The sequence below is a fragment of the Cydia strobilella genome, chromosome 4 (genome assembly GCF_947568885.1).
Source record: "Cydia strobilella chromosome 4, ilCydStro3.1, whole genome shotgun sequence".
Classification (NCBI taxonomy): Eukaryota; Metazoa; Arthropoda; class Insecta; order Lepidoptera; family Tortricidae; genus Cydia; species Cydia strobilella.
In genome coordinates, this window is record NC_086044.1 from 1,379,410 (window position 1) to 1,398,554 (window position 19,145).

The following is a 19,145-nucleotide window of genomic DNA, read 5'->3' on the forward strand; positions in this document are numbered from 1 at the left end:
GTTTTAAGGTAACTTTATCTATAGGTAGCTAAACGATTGCTTATTATTGGACTTTGGAGGAATAATGGCTACAGGCTCGATGCTAATTACCTTTGCGATATTTAAATAATTACGAGGATTATTTATACGAAAATATGACTATGTATTGTGCGATATGTACGATAAGCGAAACGAAAATTAACGATATGGTAACGAGACGAGATTAGCGACAGTTGTAACGAAACGAAAGTGGTTCAACGTCACTCCTGGCCCCGAGACAGGTTAGCTGTTCTCAGTTTGAGGAGGATCCCGGTCGAAGGAACAAATGTACAATCGCCCTCGAGTAGGACAATTGTTTTTCGAGAGAAATTAAACGATCTATGCCAGTGAAAGCGAATCAATCAAAGCCAACTCACCCCGTGTCTGCATGTCGAACGCCTGGTCGGTACCGACACTCTCCAACGGCGAGGTGATGCTGTAGGGACTGCTACGAGGGTTTTTGCACACAAATCGACAGTTTTTTACACGTTTTGGGTTTATCACTGCGAACGAGCTTGCGCCTACGAGAATGAGCCGCCATCGAATCGATCTACCTTCAACTGGCTTTTCATAAACGTCAAAAATATTCGAAAACTACCCTACCTACTGTCGCTAATCAATGTATTCCATTTTACGATATATAGAATATTTCTAAAAAAAAACAACAATTAAAACTAAACTAGATATGGTGTCCGGAACCATCATATCTACTTATTTATTAGATAACATTGTTTTCCAATAGTGTCATAGATATTTGGGAAAAATAAATATGTACGATATCTTATCACGTACCTGAAAGGTAGCCGAGATAATGTAGAAAATTATGCAGGTTGTATAATGAAAAGTGTATGAACGCGGATATATTTGGCAGTTCGTTAGGGTTATTTAAGAAAAAAGTTTATTCTCTATTAAATTAGTATTAAAGCTAGGTTAAGTTATCTCATTATTTGTTAATTTCACTGTTGTCTCAGATAGCATTTCATAGTATTAAGTTTTATTAATAATTTACATACAGGAAACTATAGGTCTACATTGTAATAAATTCTAGCTGTCAGCTTATTCACCTACATGTTTTATAAGACTGTTTGTTTTTAAATAAATTAAAAAAAAAAAAAAAAAAAAAAATTATAACAACAACATAGTCTCTTCAACACCTGCGTTGATAAAAAACTATAATCGACATCAATAATGTATGAAAATAGTCACGTGACTTTTCGTAGCATCTGCCATCACGATACATTTTTACGATTGTCCTTTTGCGGAACCCTTTATTTTACCGATTTTTTTTTGACCAAATTTCATTTCCCAACCAAACTTTACCAATTGCACATTTGTCAACTCAATCTTTCCCATATTTCGCAACCATTTCATTTCTCAACCCAATAATGGGAAATGAAAATGACGTACTAGGTTGGGTTAGGTTAGGTTGGATTATGTAAAGGGGCCCACTGACTATCAGTTCGCCGGACGATATCGGCCTGTCAGTTAGAACAAAAATTTGACAGTTCCGAACAACTGACAGGCCGATATCGTCCGGCGGACTGATAGTCAGTGGACCCCTTAAAGTTGGGAAATGATTAGTTGGGTTTTAAATTTTTGGGAAAGATAGTTTGGGATATGAAAATTTGGCATAAAAGTTTCGTTAATGCATCAGTAACCCGTCATTTTGGGTAGGCCCTCTAGGTCGATTCGAAATTACAAATTGATGTCAATTTGTTATACGCTCGTGAATCTCGTTCGCACCTACTTATAAATTAGTGTGAGCGAGATGTGAGAAGCAATTATCAATAACAGGTTTACAATTGGAATTTAAAGTTATTAAAAAAAAATATATAAAAACGTAAAGCGTAACACTAATGTTTCATTTACATTTTTATTATTATGCAAAATATTGTCCATACATTAGCACTTTGCTGTGTTTAAATCCTTAATCCGGCACCGACTGCCTCACCAAGAACCCTGGCACGATATCCTTGTCCATTCCCCTGAGGACCACGATGACCGTCAGCCCGATGACGGTACCCAGGAGCAAACCCACGGAGATGGCGAGGATGCGCTGCCCATACGGCCATTTTGAACAAGCCCAGTACTGCTCACGGACGACACTGAAAAGAGAATGGGTGCTGTTTAAACGATCAACAAAAGAATATTACTGGTATTCTTTTGTTGATCATTGTCATTGTCAAGAGGGCGCTGATATTCTCATGTATAGGGAGACAGTTCAGTGCAGTAAAAAAAATATATATTCGTTTTCAGGCTTTAAAAACGTATTGCACAAAAAAAACTAATTGCACAGCAAAACAGCATTCTGCTGTCCAAATCAGATTTTTTCAAGGACGTTTTTTTGAGACGCTTAAAATATTTTTTAATACAGTTGCTCAAAAAATGCTACTTCTCGTGGCTGTTTAGCGTGCGGAAAGTTGGTTTTCGCGAATTAGTGCTTTTTACTTTTCCAATTTTTTTAAATTTTTACTTGTTCCAATTCATGACTACTTATTGATGAGTGTTAATATTAATTTCTTTTAAACGTCGTAATCAACATAAAAACCTACTGTTAATGTAAGAATACGAAAAATATGCATATTTCATATTTTATTACTTACCTCTACATCATTATAAGTATTATAAGACGTTTATTTTTTAATGTTGAAAAACCGTTCTTAATAAGTTGTCTGAATGGAACGGAACGCTTGTCAAAGAAGAGGCGTATTTTCTTACTGCAAGAATGTTTTAAGTTTCCAAAGGCAACATTCGATATTGTTTTTATAAATATACGATACACAAATAATCGTAAATAACGATATTTAGGTAATAATAGTACAATGTTTTAATATTTACAATTGTTTCTGTCTTATAGAACATGCATTTGAAAAAAAAAAACTTTCATTGAAGTGGGTTCAATAATAATAACAAAATTTATTCTAGTCGAATAAAAGCTAGAAAAACACCTCTTCATAATGTCAATGTCAATGATGTCACAGAATTAATAATATAAAAGTTTCGAATTCTATTCCTTACTTGTTGCTTTTCTTATTTTTTCGCAACTGTATTAAAAAACGTCGTTCGATACACGTGCAGAAATGTCATTCTTGTAATGACATACTTTCCGCACTAGCATCGAAATGTACTATTACGGCATTAAAAAACTTATGTCTTCTTGTTCAGACTTTCTAATGGTAATTCTTTAAAATAGATTTATTAAATAATAAATATAGTTATCTATGTATTGCTTATCTTACAACGTATGTTGTGTTTACATAAAAACTGTTTGCAATTGTCATTTTTGCATGTCTCAAGATTACATATAGGTAGATAAATATATCTGATTAGATATATTTATCCGTTGCTCCATTGATCCATTGCGATATTTGTGATGTCGATGTTAGGCATTGTTCTAAATCCTTAGCAAATGTTCTAGAAATAACCATTCACACACAATAAAAAATAATTCCGGTGTTGCAGGCGTCCATAGGCTACGGTAACTGATTACCATCAGGCGGGCCGTATGCTTCATTGCCACCGACGTGGTATAAAAAAAAATCAAAGAATGTGATTTGGTAGTCTGCAAAACGAAGGTGATCTAGGTAGCTGCCGTTTAGAAGACAGCTAGATTATAAGAACAAAGGAATATATGTAATATAAAGAGTTTTGGGGACAGAGGGTCTCCCTGCCTTACTCCCCTTTTAATAGCGAAGCTTGGGCCTCAAGCTTCACTTTACTGGTACTGTTCCTGTATAGATTTTTGATAACTTCTATGTATTGTTGCCCTACTCCTTGACTTTCTAGTCTCCCATATCCATTTGTGTGATACTGTATCGAAAGCCCTTATTATTTAACTTTATCTTTTATTACTTATATAGATAATAAATGATTAAGTTAAAAAAAAATATTCTTGCTAGTTTTGTTTTGATCTCCCAAGGAGGTATTATATCCCATAATATTTAATTTTGGTAAACATTACTCAATGCTCAAGTATCTGTACCCCAAGGAGGGATTCTAGGACCCAAAATATTTAAATTTGGTAATGACTCAATGCTTTCATATGGGTACCCCAAGGAAGGATTACTTATAAGTCCCAAAGTATTTAATCTCGACGGGATGTTTGTCAATGTTTTAAATGAACATTATACCTAACTGTAAATAGTGCGTACTTTGTTTTATTACAAAGCAAATGATAGTAACATTGTTTTGTTTGCGTTTGCCGCTGTTATCAATGTTATCAGCTAGCTTGCACTTTTGCTTTTACATATAACTAATTAATTCATTGAAGCATTTCCGACCTAGTTAAAGTGTTACCAACAGCTAGCGTCAAGAAAACTGTTTAATTTAATGATATAATGAGATCAATTATTTATTTTAAGACAATTAATTTCAAAGGCATTGCTTGTTTGTAAATTCATCTTTATTCTAGATACTGACTGGTCGTTTCTGTTTTTTTTTCGTTTTGTTTTTTTGTCGGTTAAATTTCCCTTTTAATAGGTTTAAAGGTCCCTTTTAATAGTTTTTCGTAAACAACTTAAACGGTGGCCCGTAGCACAAAATGTTTTTATTTACTAACTTTCCTGCTTTTATTTTTTTTTTAATGGGTCCTAGCGGAAAATGTACATAATTATAATCTTTTTTGTAGACAATTATATGTAGATTATGTATGTAATAAAACATTTTTTGCTATGGGCCACCGTTTAAGAGTTATTTACGAAAACTATAAAAAGGGACCTTTAAATTAGGTAAACCCTTACTGCTTCTGGAAATCCTCATAATGCTATATTTACCCCCATGGCTCCGCCATTTTGAAAAATTTACAATATGTGATACGATATTTTTGTAGCCTTCACACATTAGTAACATATTATTGCAGGTGTCTGTAGTTCTGTACCTATCTAATCTAATATTGACATATGCGGCTTATATGCTGAAAGGGCAGCTAATCATTATCAATCGTTGAGCTAACCTGATAATTTCAGATTGCGTTTATATCTTATGACCTGTAATTTTATTATTAATAAATTTAAAACCTTTGTGCTTTGAACACATATTAAATCACATTTACAATCGGGTCTATCGTGAATTTATTTTGTTACCTTTATTTACCGACGTTTCGACACAGGTTTCACTGGTCGTGGTCGCGGCTAACTGACGTCCCAGCAAAATGTCAAAATAGAGATTTGTGTGACTAACCCGACGAAAAGTGTATGAAAAAGTTTGGGGTCCACCTACATATTGTCAATAGTCCGACACGCAACACTCACAACATTCACGCACACATCCGAAAATTCGCGATAGACCCGATTATAAATGTGATTTAATATGTATTAATAGATTGATTATGATTATCAGAATCGACTTTTACTATTATCGCTCGGGACCTTTTATATCTCCAAACAATGTATTAACACTATTAACCGAGCTTTGTACTTATTAGTGTTATCGATATTGATAGCAAGCAATTTCTCAATAATAAGAAATATGACTCAGGTATGACTGCTTGCTTGCCACCGGTCTCTTTAAAGCAAGTGAATAGGCTGTTACTGAACCGGTGAGCTCCATCTTAGGCCCTGTCTTCATTTTCCATCGTGTGACTAGGGCCGATCGCCGATAAGTTTATAATAATAAAAAAAACCTTCTCCTCGCACTTTTTAAACGTCAACCCAAATTGCATACGTCAAACCGAGGTATGGTACCGATATCGGCGGCCGATTGTATCGTAAATCAGGCCGTTATAAGTTCCTGTGTAATATTTTGACGGCAGTCACATTAAACCAATAGATAGGTAGGATAGGAATAGGATCGTTTGGTTGCTTCAGATGCCCGAAGGGCAAATTGTCCAGAAATAGGAGCCTCCGTTGTCAGAGGGAACCAGAATAATTTACGCGATTCACGATATGCCTAGGAATTTCATAATCTGCCTGATTTTACGATCGGCCGCCGACACCGACACCAAACAACTTATTAAATCACATTTACAATCGGGTCTATCGCAAATTTATTTTGTTACTTTTATTTACCGACGTTTCGACACAGGTTTCACTGGTCGTGATCGCGGCTAACTGACGTCCCAGCAAAATGGCAAAACAGAGATTTGTGTGACTACCCGACGAAAAGTGTATTTAAAGTTTGGGGTAGACATCACGTTTTCAAACCACCCACTACACATAAATGTAACAAAATAAAGTAATGTAATAACAAAATAAATTCGCGATAGACCCGATTGTAAATGTGATTTAATATGTGTTCAAAACGCGAAATTTTTAAATTACCAAACAACTCAATCATAAAATTACCATGTAGGTGGCGCACTTAACCGAGGCTGATTCACATCGTCCACACTCCCAACATAAGCTGAATTCACATATACAAAATCACTGCTCGACTTTTTTTCACTCCTATGCACATCGTACAATTCCGGCTGACTCCTTGTTGACACTTTAGCGATTCTAGTTTCTATCTGCGCAGGACCTTGTGTGTGTCTTCTTTTATGTTCGATTTTGATATCCTGGAGACTTTCGGAAGCCATCTTGGAGTTCACATGACCGTGTAGTAGCGAAGCGCGCACCTGACTGACGATATATTATCGCGCGTTTGATAAGGTTTGTTTATCTTAGCCTAGGTTCACATGGCGTTAATTTTTCCCATATAAAAGCCTGACCAGAAATATATGATCATTGTCAAGAGGGCGCTGTTATTCTCATGTATAGGGTGACAGTTCAGTATAGTATGAAAAAAATAGTTCCAGTCAAATTCCGCAACATGGCGCGTGATCATATATTCCTGGTCAGGCTTTACCATATATGGGATTTTATCGAATACCGTAGGTACCAAATTTTGTGAGGAAACGTTCAAAGTCGTTCACACAGCGCGGGAAAGCCGTCCAGCCGTGTGAAGGATTTTTAAAGTTTCTACACAAATTTTACCCCCCCCCCCCCGCCCCGGTTTTTTTTTTAGAGATCCCTGATAGGGATAAGTTTGCCTTTGTACAAATGATGCGTTTTTCTCTTGTTTTATGTTTCTTTTTGTACAATAAAGAGTTTTTCCCCTCACTAGCTCGGAAAGTTGTCGTTTATCCTTCAATACAAGCGGGGAAAAACGCGTTTTATCCACTAGTGGGGAAAGTAATTTGACCTTGGATGAAGCGTGTTTAAGTAGCTTGACAGATAACAAAACGTAAAACGCTCATGATAATGGTTCGTTCGATATTAATTATCATTAAATAAATGGTTTGAGAATCTAATAAAAAATACCAAATTTAGCTTTATTTAATGATTTTAAGTCATAAACCTTAAAATTCCATAAGAAACGTTTGTTTTTTTATAATGATGTTAAATATAATTCTGAACGCACAAGTTGAGTCGATGCAATTTCAAAACGCATCGTTGACATTTCATACATCAGAAATGTCAACATTGTCAACAATTTTTTTACTTAAAACCTTTTCTCACCGACTCGCGTAAAAATACACAACTTCCAGACTTTTCTGTTATAATATCGTAAAGAAATGAGTGATTCCAGTGATGAAGATGATCTAACGTGCGGATGTTGCACTTTCCTCGCTATAGTGAGGTGAAAAGTTTTGTGTTACACACGGGCGCAAATGTATTTTACTTCTCGTGTGTTGAAACACTCGCTACGCTCAGGATTCTATTTTAGAACCACTCGCTTCGCTCGTGGTTCACCTATAGAATCCTTTCGCTTGCTCGTGTTTCAATTCTACACTCGCGGGTAAAATACAACTTTGCACCCTTGTATAACAAATAACTATTACTACCACTACTACTTTACTGTCAATACGATATTCGATAAGATCCCCGTATAAGGTATACGGGAAAAATTTACGCTGTGTGAACCTAGCCTTCCGATATAAATCAATCATGTAGAAAAGTGTGAATCACGTTTTTCATTCAGTAGATTAATAATTACAGCGGTAAGTTTTTCGATAATTTTATAGTTAGTTACAGTTGGAATATTGATAATTTTCGTTGCTTCTTTCAAGGTTATGCGGCAATTTTTATTTTATTTTTTGCATAGAGAAATAAGTGAGCATAGAGTGCTCACTCCATACATCAGTTTTGTTACCAAAACGACTATTATTTTCGTAGTCTACATCTAGTATCAAGTAGCGGAAATATCAAACACTAATTGTGATATAATGTTTTTCATAATAATGCATGTTTAAAAAAAAAAACTGTTTTTTTTGTACAGAACCAAAAAATAGGTATCCTATTTTGAGGAAATTATTAGTTGTTCCGCCTTCGAACCTTCAGGACTTCATTTTCCAACTTGTACCTATAGAGTACAAAATGATAAGCAGCCTTCTTCTGTAGATGGGTCAACATTTTTTTCGTTGTCTTGTTTTTTTGTCCCCAAAAAATGTGACGGAGTGGACTTTTTGTATGCGATAAAACTTCGTTTTTAATTTACTCATGTAAAATATAATCTACAGCATAAAGACATGCGATGTCACTCGACTTTATTTACTTATTTGATAGAGTACGGAAATACAACCGTGACAGAGTGGTAAGGAACAAGACAACGAAAATTAGACCTACCTGTTTGTTTACTTAGTCCAGCCCTTCCTATTACGAAATCAGTGATCGCCTATCGTTATGTCCTCGTTTGCCCCCATTATGTATAAAAATACTCCCTGTTCAGTGTCCGGGGCATGCCTTGTGAGTCACACACGTTTCGCGTGCCCGGCACCCTCATTAGCTGTGCCTTACAAGGAGATGCCATCGGACCAAGCTCCCGAATTAAGGGGAAGACTCTTCAAATGTGGTGCGGAGATGACCATGCATGCTTGACAAGCATATATGTGTTTGACAACATAGCGTACTAGCGTAGGAGACGTACCTATGCCATTTATCAATTAATCTGTCCAGCCATTTATCAATTAACAAAACTGATGTATGTAGTGAGCACTATGTCTTCTTAATTCTCTTTGGTACCATCGAGCTAATCTGATGATGGAGCCCGAACATGAAGAGTGGAACTGGGTGTCTACTGCATAGTAGATCCTTGAGATTGGGTTCATATGATTCGTTTCGACGAGTCCAATAGCGGGTGTAAGTACCTAAAGTCGGCAATTAAGAGGCCGGTGTCGATTTTACTCGCAAAAATGTAAAATTGATAGATTTAGTCCGTGAAATTTTACACCTTTTGTTACCTAATTGAAATAACAAGTACTGGTTTCTATTAGCACGTCTTCTTATCTTACCTTTTATCAGATCAGTTTTTTGAAAACAGACTCATTAAATTAGTAATGGTTGCTTTTCTGATGGACGTTTAGGTAAACGCGCGTAAAGCACTGATTTTGTCGCTCTTATTTGTAAATTTCGTAAAGTTTGGACTGCTAAACATGGTAATTTTGTATTACACATATCGTGTACTTGACGTTTATCAGACTACATTTTTATTATTATGACTTTGAAGTAGTGTAAATGAAAGTTATACGAAATCAATTTTCTCCAGAAATTACTTCAAAACAAGTGACAATTTCTCTGAAAATCGACTTAATTTCAACGTGATTTTGATACTTAAACAATCTACAACATTTGCTGAAACTATTCTTATACATCAATTTGTATAATTTACCACCATGATTTTTTGATGAATTTTTAAAAACTGCCCCTTCTCTTCATGCATTACCGGTGATGCACGCTCGCGACCTCATTATTAAAAGGCAAGATGAGAAGACGTGCTAATAGAAATCAATACTTGTTATTTAGATATTACGCAACAAAACGTGTATAATTTCAACGACTAAATCTATCAATTTTACATTTTTGCTCCAAAATCGACTACGGCCTCTTAAAGAAAATGTGATTTTAAAATACCTAATGTGAAAGAAGAAAGAAGGCTAACAAAGAGAGTGTATAAGGGAGAGGTAGAAACGGGAGTTGAAAGGGGTAGACCTCGGCGGACTTTCTCTGATCAGATCGGGGGGATCTGGTATTCCTGAAGAAAGGCCAGGTCAAGAGCACCCTAAACCGGCGAGCGTGTATGAGGAATGTTATGAAAGTCAAAGCGAAAGAGGTATGCCAGGATCGTAGCAAGTGGAAATCCGTGGTCTCTGCCTACCCCTTCGGGAATTAGGCCTGATTATGTGTATGTATGTATGTATGTGATTTTAAAAACGGTTTCTTTGGCAAAAACTTATAGATTAGCCGACGGCCCCTTAATTCGACGCCATACTGGCCCCGTCCCACCTCTTACTATTTTGATTGGCTACTGAATCGATTATTCAAATACCTCGCTTGTCCTCATCGATCTCCATTGTTCCAGCTACAAGTATTTATAGTAAGGTGCATTCGGGTAATTCCAAATACTTCAGGTTTAGGATATTATGGACGATCTTCAGATAAAGGTCAGCTGGCAGTATTAATCGTTAGGATCAGATTGTCAAAACCACTACACTTGTTCAAGTCATTTTTGCAAGCTTTGGTAATATTACAATTTGCCATATTAGTAACTTAGTAAGTACTTAACTAAAAAATTAGACCCACTTCGATTTTCGATGTTAGATTAGGCTCAGGAAACTAAGAAGGAAATACCGGTAATGTCATTATCATCATCATATATTTAAGAGTTAAACTCTTGTCGGTGGAGCGATTTCCATGCATGTCGGTCCTCTGCCTTCTCCTTGACAGCCTGATACGACATGACGTTGAGTTTCTCCTTTACTTGATCTATGTACGTTCTGCTCGGTCTTCCACTCCGTCTCCTTGCCTTAACTCTCCCTTTAATGTTGTTTTTAATAAATTCGTCGTGTCGTAGCAGGTGTCCAAGCATCTTTCCTCTTCTGTTTTCTGTGGTTCTCAACAAACTCCTCTTCTCCCGGTGATATTTATGTAGGTAGTGCATTATTTTTTTATATGATCAGGCTGGTCTGATGATAGAAACCGGAGGTGGCCATTATAAAATAGATGACAAAACAACGCAACCTCATTGAGTTTGTGTCTGTTAGATTCTTGAGAATGACTGTTGAAAGAAAAATACGGTCGGCGATAAAAGCTTATAACACCAATGTTTTTTAACCGACTTCAATTCCAAGAAGGGGGAGGTTCTCAATTCGGTTGTATGTTTTTTTTTATGTTTGTTACTTCAGAACTTCATCCTTTTTCGATCGATCTTAAAAAATATTCTTTTGAAAAATATATTATACAGTTAGACAAAGAAAAGTCTGCGATGATTTTTATAGCATACACAGTGCAAATGTTATTTATACGTCATAATTTCATAGAAGTTATGACGTATAAATAACATTTGCAGTTAGATAGTTATACGTTTACTAACACTTGCACTGCGTGCACTATCGAAATCTTTGGACTTATCTTGGTCTAACTCAATATACAGATTAGTCCCATTTTTGTCAAAAACCAGTGGTCCAAAAAAATCAAAATCGTTGTACTTATCTTGGTCTAACTCAATATACAGATTGGTCCCATTTTTGTCAAAAACCAGTTCTGATGATGAAGTGCCTTTTTTAAGTTTAAGATAATTGTAAATAATTTAAATGGCATGGACACTGTTTTGTAAATTGGAGTTTTTTTTTATATTAAAGATTATTCTGTTTTTTTAATAAACTTATAAAATCTTCGCCATATTTTAACTACTTTTTCTAGTGATTTTGTATTCATTTATTTATTGTATATTATGCTTATTTTTATAGTTGTTACTATTCGATTAAAATATACTGGCTTGTTTTTCGTCTCTCTTGCAATTCTCGCGTCACAAGATCGTAGACTTGCAATTAGCCAGTACGTGTCGAGTTTTATATATGCATCTGATTGCGCTTGCGTCCTGGGTAGCAGCCGTTTGAGTTGAAACATTTTATACCTTCAGTAAAGGACTGCTACCAACATAGTAATGATACGCTGCCACACTTTTTATTGGAATGTATAACGAAATAACACGAATAAAACGATGTTTAATAATTCACTGTAATGTTATATTGTGATCAGTAAAGTATTACCTATTTTACAATCGACCGTTAGGATTCGAATCCCTGACACGACTGAACTCTTTTTAATGCGGTTCCCTGAGCCAGAAGGCGTAAAATCTCCTTATATGATCATGTTTTTCTAAGAGGCGCTGATATTCGTAGACGTGGAAAAAATATATGTAGTTCTTGACTATATTATCTTTAAAATCATAGCTTCCGATACACGAATTATGACACTTCGCTCGATACAATTAATTCCCAAAGTAACCTCTAACTCGGACTTTTAATCCAACTTTACTCGGTTATATATTATGTGATACTATAAACAAAAAAAGAAGAAAAAAACAATCTTAACTTAAATAGTAATTTCATAGCTTTCGAATTTCGATATTGTAGGGTAACGTTTTTCAAATAAATAAAAATCGACAAAATTCGATCAAAATGGACACTTGGCGCGCATGCTCTTTCCCGTTCTTTCTTGCGAAATGTGACAGAGACAGCGGCAAACCGATGGAACGGCCTTAAGTCGGATGCCCGTCTTTTTTCCATCCACTCTCTATATCTAATAATCAACTGTCAACAGTGTCAACTTCTTAATGTCGTCTACCTACAACTAAATGTTGGTAGGAGGTTACCTTTATTATGTCTTCGCGTAACTAACACTTAACTGATAGAACTTATGTATGTATGTATGTATGTAAACACTTTATTGTACATAAGACAGATTACAAACACAATAAAAGAACATAAATATATACAATGTACAAAGGCGGACTTATCCCTATAAGGGATCTCTTCCAGTCAACCTTTGAGCAATTGAGAATGAAACAATAAACAGATCAAGATAGACAAACGAACACTATGAACAGAAAGTAAATTATGGTTCAATTATTACAAACGTAAATAATTAAAACCTGTAATCTAGAATATAAAATAAACATATATATATATATATATATATATATAGTATATATATATATATATATATATATAGTATATATATATATATATATATATATATATATATATATATATATATATATATATATATATATATATATATATATATATATATATATATATATATATATATATATATATAATACATATCCATATAAACACAAATATATACCTATAAATATATATATATACATATATATATATATTATCACAACTAAATAAATAATCTTAGTACTCAACTAAGTACAACACAAGTCATCAGAAAGCCACAACTTATGTAATTTTCCCTTGAGTGATGCTTGAGTGACTTATGTTCATGCAATAAGATTTACGAATTGTCAAATAACAATTGGATGTAGCAGAATGATAAATAAATAAATTATAAAAAAACCGGCCAAGTGCGAGTCGGACTCGCGCATCGAGGGTTCCGTACTTTTTAGTATTTGTTGTTATAACGGCAACAGAAATACATCATCTGTGAAAATTTCAACAGACGGACAGACGGATAGACAGACGGACAGCGGAATCTTAGTAATAGGGTCCCGTTTTTACCCTTTGGATACGGAACCCTAGAAAGTATGTGCGTTTACAATACTGTACTGTTGCCGCTATAACAACAAGTACTAAAAACAGAACAAAATAAATATTTAAGTGGGGCTCTCATACAGCAAACGTGATTTTTTTGCCGTTTTTTGCGTAATGGTACGGAACCCTTCGTGCGCGAGTCCGACTCGCACTTGGCCGGTTTTTTTATTATTAATTATGGTCCGGTAGTACGCATGATATTTTACAAGCGAGTCCTATGCTATGAACTAAGAAAAAATAACACCTATATGTACCATGCATTGCAGTCAATAAATGAAATAAATGAAAATTAAAGAATACTGCAATGGCCGCCCTATGAATTTTAAGGTATCGATTCGTCAATCAAACACGTACCTTTCTCTAAAAGTCAAATATTGTCCCACCGATTAACTCTAGTGCGCTAAAGAGCCGAACACGATACGTTTGTATATTTGTCTGTTTGTCTACTGCACGTGTCTGAACCTGATCCACGGTTGTTTAATTACTGGTTGTTGAGAGCTTTAGACTTAAAGGAATTTTACGTTTAAATTAATTAACTTGCAAACAAATTGCAATAAAGTCCTTTCCAACTGAAACTCCAACAGAAATTCTGAAAAAAAGGTTTAACGTTTTCAAACATTGATATAGATTTTGGGTCATACATTACAATTACGTTCACTTTTCTTCTATGAATGAGACTTGCCTAGCCAAAAGGCTTTAATTTCAATTTCAATTTCAATTATTTTTTTAATTCGAATCATTTTGATCCATATAGTGTTAGTTAATACAACAAAACTTAGAATGAAATAAGGTTAGTGACATGCAATTACAATTCACAAAACACACACATAAATTATAAAATAAAATACAATAACAGCTAGAATAAAATCTAGGCAATCTAGATGCACCATTTCTCAACATCTGTTGCGGCCACGTGTAGACTGTTCCAGTGTTTGAGTAATGGTGCATCTATCTTACCTGCCAACGTTTTCAGGATACTATTGTTACTGCCACACAGTCTCCGCATAAGTGACGCCGATCTGTTGCGTATAATCGCAAAAAAGTCGTCCGTGTGCGCCTCCGCGAACATTCCGGACGCACTACAGTGACGCGGCAGTCCCATCAGCATCCTGAAAACAAAGCTTAATTTTCCGATTAAACCGTTATCATCATAACATCAATAAAGGGATACTTATTTAACGCTATGCCATAAAATCATTACCTCCTTATATGCTAATGCATGCTCATAATTTTAAAACTAACACGGAACTTAACCGCGTACAAACTTACAAGCAAGCAAGAAGATGGTGATACAATTCCTCGCCAGTCTGCCTGTGACCACGAACGTAACGTCACGTTCGAAACGTCAGGCCATAAATAAACGTAAGTTTGTACGCGATTAAGTCCCGTGTTGGTTTTAAAATTATGAGTGAAAATCGTGTTAGTTTAAATCAGTGTATTGCTACAAGCTGTTAATGCAAGCTTATAATTTTAAAACTAGCACGGGACTTAACCGCGTACAAACTTACAAGCAAGCAAGAAGATGGTGATACAATTCCTCGCCAGTCTGCCTGTGACCACGAACGTAACGTCACGTTCGAAACGTCAGGCCATAAATAAACGTAAGTTTGTACGCGATTAAGTCCCGTGTTGGTTTTAAAATTATGAGTGAAAATCGTGTTAGTTTAAATCAGTGTATTGCTACAAGCTGTTATCTTTTGTCACAACAGGATGTTTTATAATTCTGTGCATGACCACATTTAAGAATAATGAATTTTGTATGTCAAATACGAGTATGTACATCAGTCGCCATCAGATATACCGCAGCGGCCGAGGTGCTCAAAAACATCTGAACACGCAACCTAACGCCTTGATAATCGAAGCGTGTTCAGATATTTGTGAGCACCTTGGCCGCTCCGATATACACGGTGGCTAAAAAGTAAGTGCATTCCCGTTGCCAGGGAAGTTTTGGGATACTGAGCAACTTTTACTATGGGACCAACCCCGAAATCGCGAATATGTATTCAGATTTAGAAGTTGATTTGTCCAAATACAAGTTCATTATTTCCAGGAGATGGAGCTAGTCCACGTCATCATCAAGTCGGGACCATCACCGCGACCATTAGCCTGGTCCTTGGAGGTATCTTCATCAGAAAATGAGGACTGGAAGATGATCAGCGCGTTCGGAGACAAGGTAAAGATATTTCGGAGAAAGTTCATTAAGTACATAAGGCATTCATTAAAATTTACATTGAAGTTAGAGCACACTGACGGTCTCTTAAGGATACGCATATGTAGGCAGAAAGAAACATATTCTTTCACCAAATGATCAGCTGTCTAGCTACAAAGTTTTGTCATATACGTTTGTATGAATACACTGTTTTGCTTCGTAACTTGTATAAGCTTTACGAGGCTCTGCAAAGTGTCATTCCGCACAAAACTAGTAACCACTGGGAAGTGCCCAAAGTTTCACATATCCATAACCATAATCATTTGATCGGTTGGTGGATTATAAGGAAATTTAAGGCGTCTCTTTTAAGGCGATAGTAATAATTTAAGCTTTCTCATTTTCAGGAGCATTGCAGGAAACTGTGGGATCTACGTCCTGAACGGAGACGACGGAAAGTCAGAGCGGCGAAGAATCGCAGAGCGGACAAACCCACATGCTCAACGCAGTTCACCAGCCCCAGGCCTTTGGAGAACGGAGAGGTTGGTTCTTTTGATCGTTCCAGGCACACGCAGTCGCGGGCAGAAGCTACAACTATAAACAGGAACCAGTATACTAATTATAATTCTGTACAGCGCCATCTATCGGTAAATCGGCTAACTAATTTGCGCGACTCAATATATGTGCCATTTTCAACCAAAAGGGTACTTATTGTCGCTTGTCAGTAAGGCGCTATTTCCATATAGATTCAATTAGAAATCGACCTTATCAACAAGCGACAATGTGGTACCTTTTGGTTGAAAACGTCACATATGTTGGTTTTTCAGGGATAACTCTTTATTATGTAAACCGATTTGTTTTTTTTTCTTTCGTAATAACGAAACACATAACACATGGATTTCTGTGGTCCGAAATAAAGGATTTTTATTTTTATTTTTTTATTTTTATTTATAACTAGGAAACCAGATAACTTGATACACTTTTGATTGTTATTATTTATTATTTATTTATTTAATAAAATACAGAGTATTCATACAATAATCATAGCCCCGCAAAACTCAATAATGAGTTTGACTGTGGGGTCATCAGTCTCTAGTTACATATGTACTTAACTAGTTACCTATTTGTGGTATTTTCTATAAAAAGGGACCTTATTGTCGATGGCGCTTACGCCATTATTAACGATGCTCCGATATAAATACAATGCCGCGCGGCGCTGTGCGGCGTAAGCGACATCGACAATAAGGTCCCTTTTCATAAAAAATGCCCCATTTGACATGTAATCTTGTAGGTACATTGTAGATCTGTGCCCTGTTTATCAAAAGCTTGTAGCTTGTAATACAAGCGGAACTCACTTTTTGACAGCTTTTTTTTATACCACGTCGGTATGGCAATCAAGCATACGGCCCGCCTGACGGTAAGCAGTTACCGTAGCCTATGGACGCCTGCAACACCGGAGATATTACACGCGCGTTGCCGACCCTTTAAAAACCTGTACACTCCTTTTTTGAAGAACCCCATACTGTAGCCCCTCGGGAAAACCTCCGCAGGGAGCTCATTCCACAGCCAAAGCGTCCGCGGGAGGAAATTCCTCTTATAGCTTTTGTTAGAAAGAAGTCCCTTTCTACTTCTTTTCTTGATGGACTTGAGGGCGGTGTTGCCCGTAGCCAATGTCACGTAAAAGGGTAGGAACAAAATAAATCCTCTTAGAGCACGACGCTGTTCGGTGGTTGTTGTAGTTGTCTCGTAAAACCGATAGCTAGATTTTACGAGAAGCACGTGGACTACCGGCCGTTGACTCCAAAATGGTGGTTAAACACGCTTTGAGATTAATTCTCCATTCACTGCACACTACCACATTAGATTATTGTATAATAGAACTATCGATATTACACTTTAAACAATATTAATGAGCAAAAAACAAAGGAATTAATCACGAGGCTACTATCAAGATGGCGTTCGAACCGGAAGTCCGGACTTCCACTTGTATTGCAAGCTGCAAGCTTTTGATAAACAGCTAGGGCACTGTGCGCGGCACCTATGATATGACATAAAGTAAACAACGTAACTCAGCAGACGGCATGTGTTTCTATAAACGGCGCGTGCGTTGTTTATCGCCTGACAAACACACTGACAACTTAGCTAAATAAAAACCTGTTCCTGGAATAAAATGTTTGGGTTGCTTTTACGGAAATCGATTTATTTGTAGAAATGTTTGGACGAACGAGCTTAACGCTGCGTCCGCGCGAACGTGAAGCGAAGCGGCGCGACGCGGCGCGGTGGGCCCACGGTGTTCGCGTTCGAGTAGGTATAGAGGTGTCCTACGTGGGCGATCTCGTTGCGAACGCGAACGCCGCGGGCTCACCGCGCCGCACCGCGCCGTTTCGCTTCGTTCGCGAGTTGTTCGCTTACGTAAGACGCAGCGTCCTCTTGTAAATGATTGTTTAACGCATTTACTGCCAGCACGCGTTACATATGTAGTCGATGACACGTTTTTCGGCGTTGTAGCGAAAAGCGCCTACAGAGAACCTACCAAACGGGCGTTGGCAGTGCATTATATTATTTTCAGATGCACATCCGCGTTCAAGAGGTCGCGGCGCGGCGCGTGCGCATCTCCTTTCGCGCCGCGCACCCCGCCTCCCCGTCGCAGTACTACACTGTGCGCGCGCTCGCTCTAGTCGCGCGCTGTCTCTGTCACGCGCACGCCAGGCATTGTCATGTTGATAGAAATGTAAGTTGTAAGTTATTGGCTTTAAGTCTGGTCGATCCGAAGTTATGTTATGATTAACAAAAAACTGCGTCCATCCCATCGCCATCCCGCCGTGCCATAAGCCATCCGACACCACTACCCTCTCTACACGCTGGCCCATCTTAGTGGGCCAGTATGATGGTCCATCATGTAGAGGAGCCATGAAAGTAACTCAGTCTGTCTGTTACCTCTTCACGCTTAAACTGCTGATCCGATTTTGATGAAGATAGTTTGAGGCCATAGGGATGGGCATAGGATGTATCATTATCATTCCACGCAGACGAAGTTGCGGGCAGTATGTATTAATTTCTTCATCAAGTACATCAAGAACCGCTGAACTTCTCCTCAGAACTACCTAAAATGTACCTTATCTCTATGTTTCCAGGGTGCAAAATGCAAGTGCCTCCACGGTACCTGCGGCTCCCAATGCTCGCGTCCCTGCGAGACCCCCGATTGCTCGTGCGGAGAGCGGGGGGCGTGCCAGTTCGACGAGACGGGCGCCATATTGTGTGTCAACTGCACGGTAAATTATTCTTTTGGTACATTTAGATACTAGAAAAAAACCATTTCAATACAATTTTAATTATGGAAGTTACGGGAGGCGGTTCGCGCGAACAACCGATCTGACAGTTGGAAGCCAGGCCGCTAGGGAAGCAACACGTCTGTGTTTCTACTAGTCATGTATCCACTTGAATTGGGGAATGGTGGTTTCTGCCTTTATAAGGGACATATTCTAGTCATGTTAACTGAAA

General features: G+C 37.1%; 2 protein-coding genes across 2 annotated transcripts in view; one reads left to right on the forward strand and one right to left on the reverse strand.

Moving 5' to 3' along the window:
• The window catches only part of LOC134740894 (laminin subunit alpha-2), a 313,744-nt gene that overhangs the window by 111,007 nt on the left and 183,592 nt on the right, over positions 1–19,145 (forward strand). The window contains exons 4-7 of the mRNA XM_063673547.1: positions 15,549–15,671; positions 16,052–16,186; positions 18,214–18,375; positions 18,779–18,916. Coding sequence (XP_063529617.1) covers positions 15,549–15,671; positions 16,052–16,186; positions 18,214–18,375; positions 18,779–18,916 — 558 coding nt within the window. The remainder of the gene's footprint in view (positions 1–15,548; positions 15,672–16,051; positions 16,187–18,213; positions 18,376–18,778; positions 18,917–19,145) is intronic.
• Positions 1,639–6,613, reverse strand: LOC134741119 (uncharacterized). Its single transcript, XM_063673888.1, has 2 exons — positions 6,300–6,613; positions 1,639–2,123 (listed from the first exon to the last, which is right to left on the reverse strand). Exons 1-2 carry the CDS (start codon positions 6,530–6,532, stop codon positions 1,946–1,948), a joined length of 411 nt encoding a protein of 136 aa, XP_063529958.1. The 5' UTR covers positions 6,533–6,613; the 3' UTR covers positions 1,639–1,945.

Coding starts and splice junctions, on each gene's coding strand:
- LOC134741119 (XM_063673888.1), bottom strand. CDS start 6,532: ATGGCTTCCGAAAGTCTCCAGGATATCAAAATCGAACATAAAAGAAGA. Junction 2,124..6,299: donor TTAAGTGCGCCACCTACATG/GTAATTTTATGA, acceptor TTCTCTTTTCAG/TGTCGTCCGTGAGCAGTACT.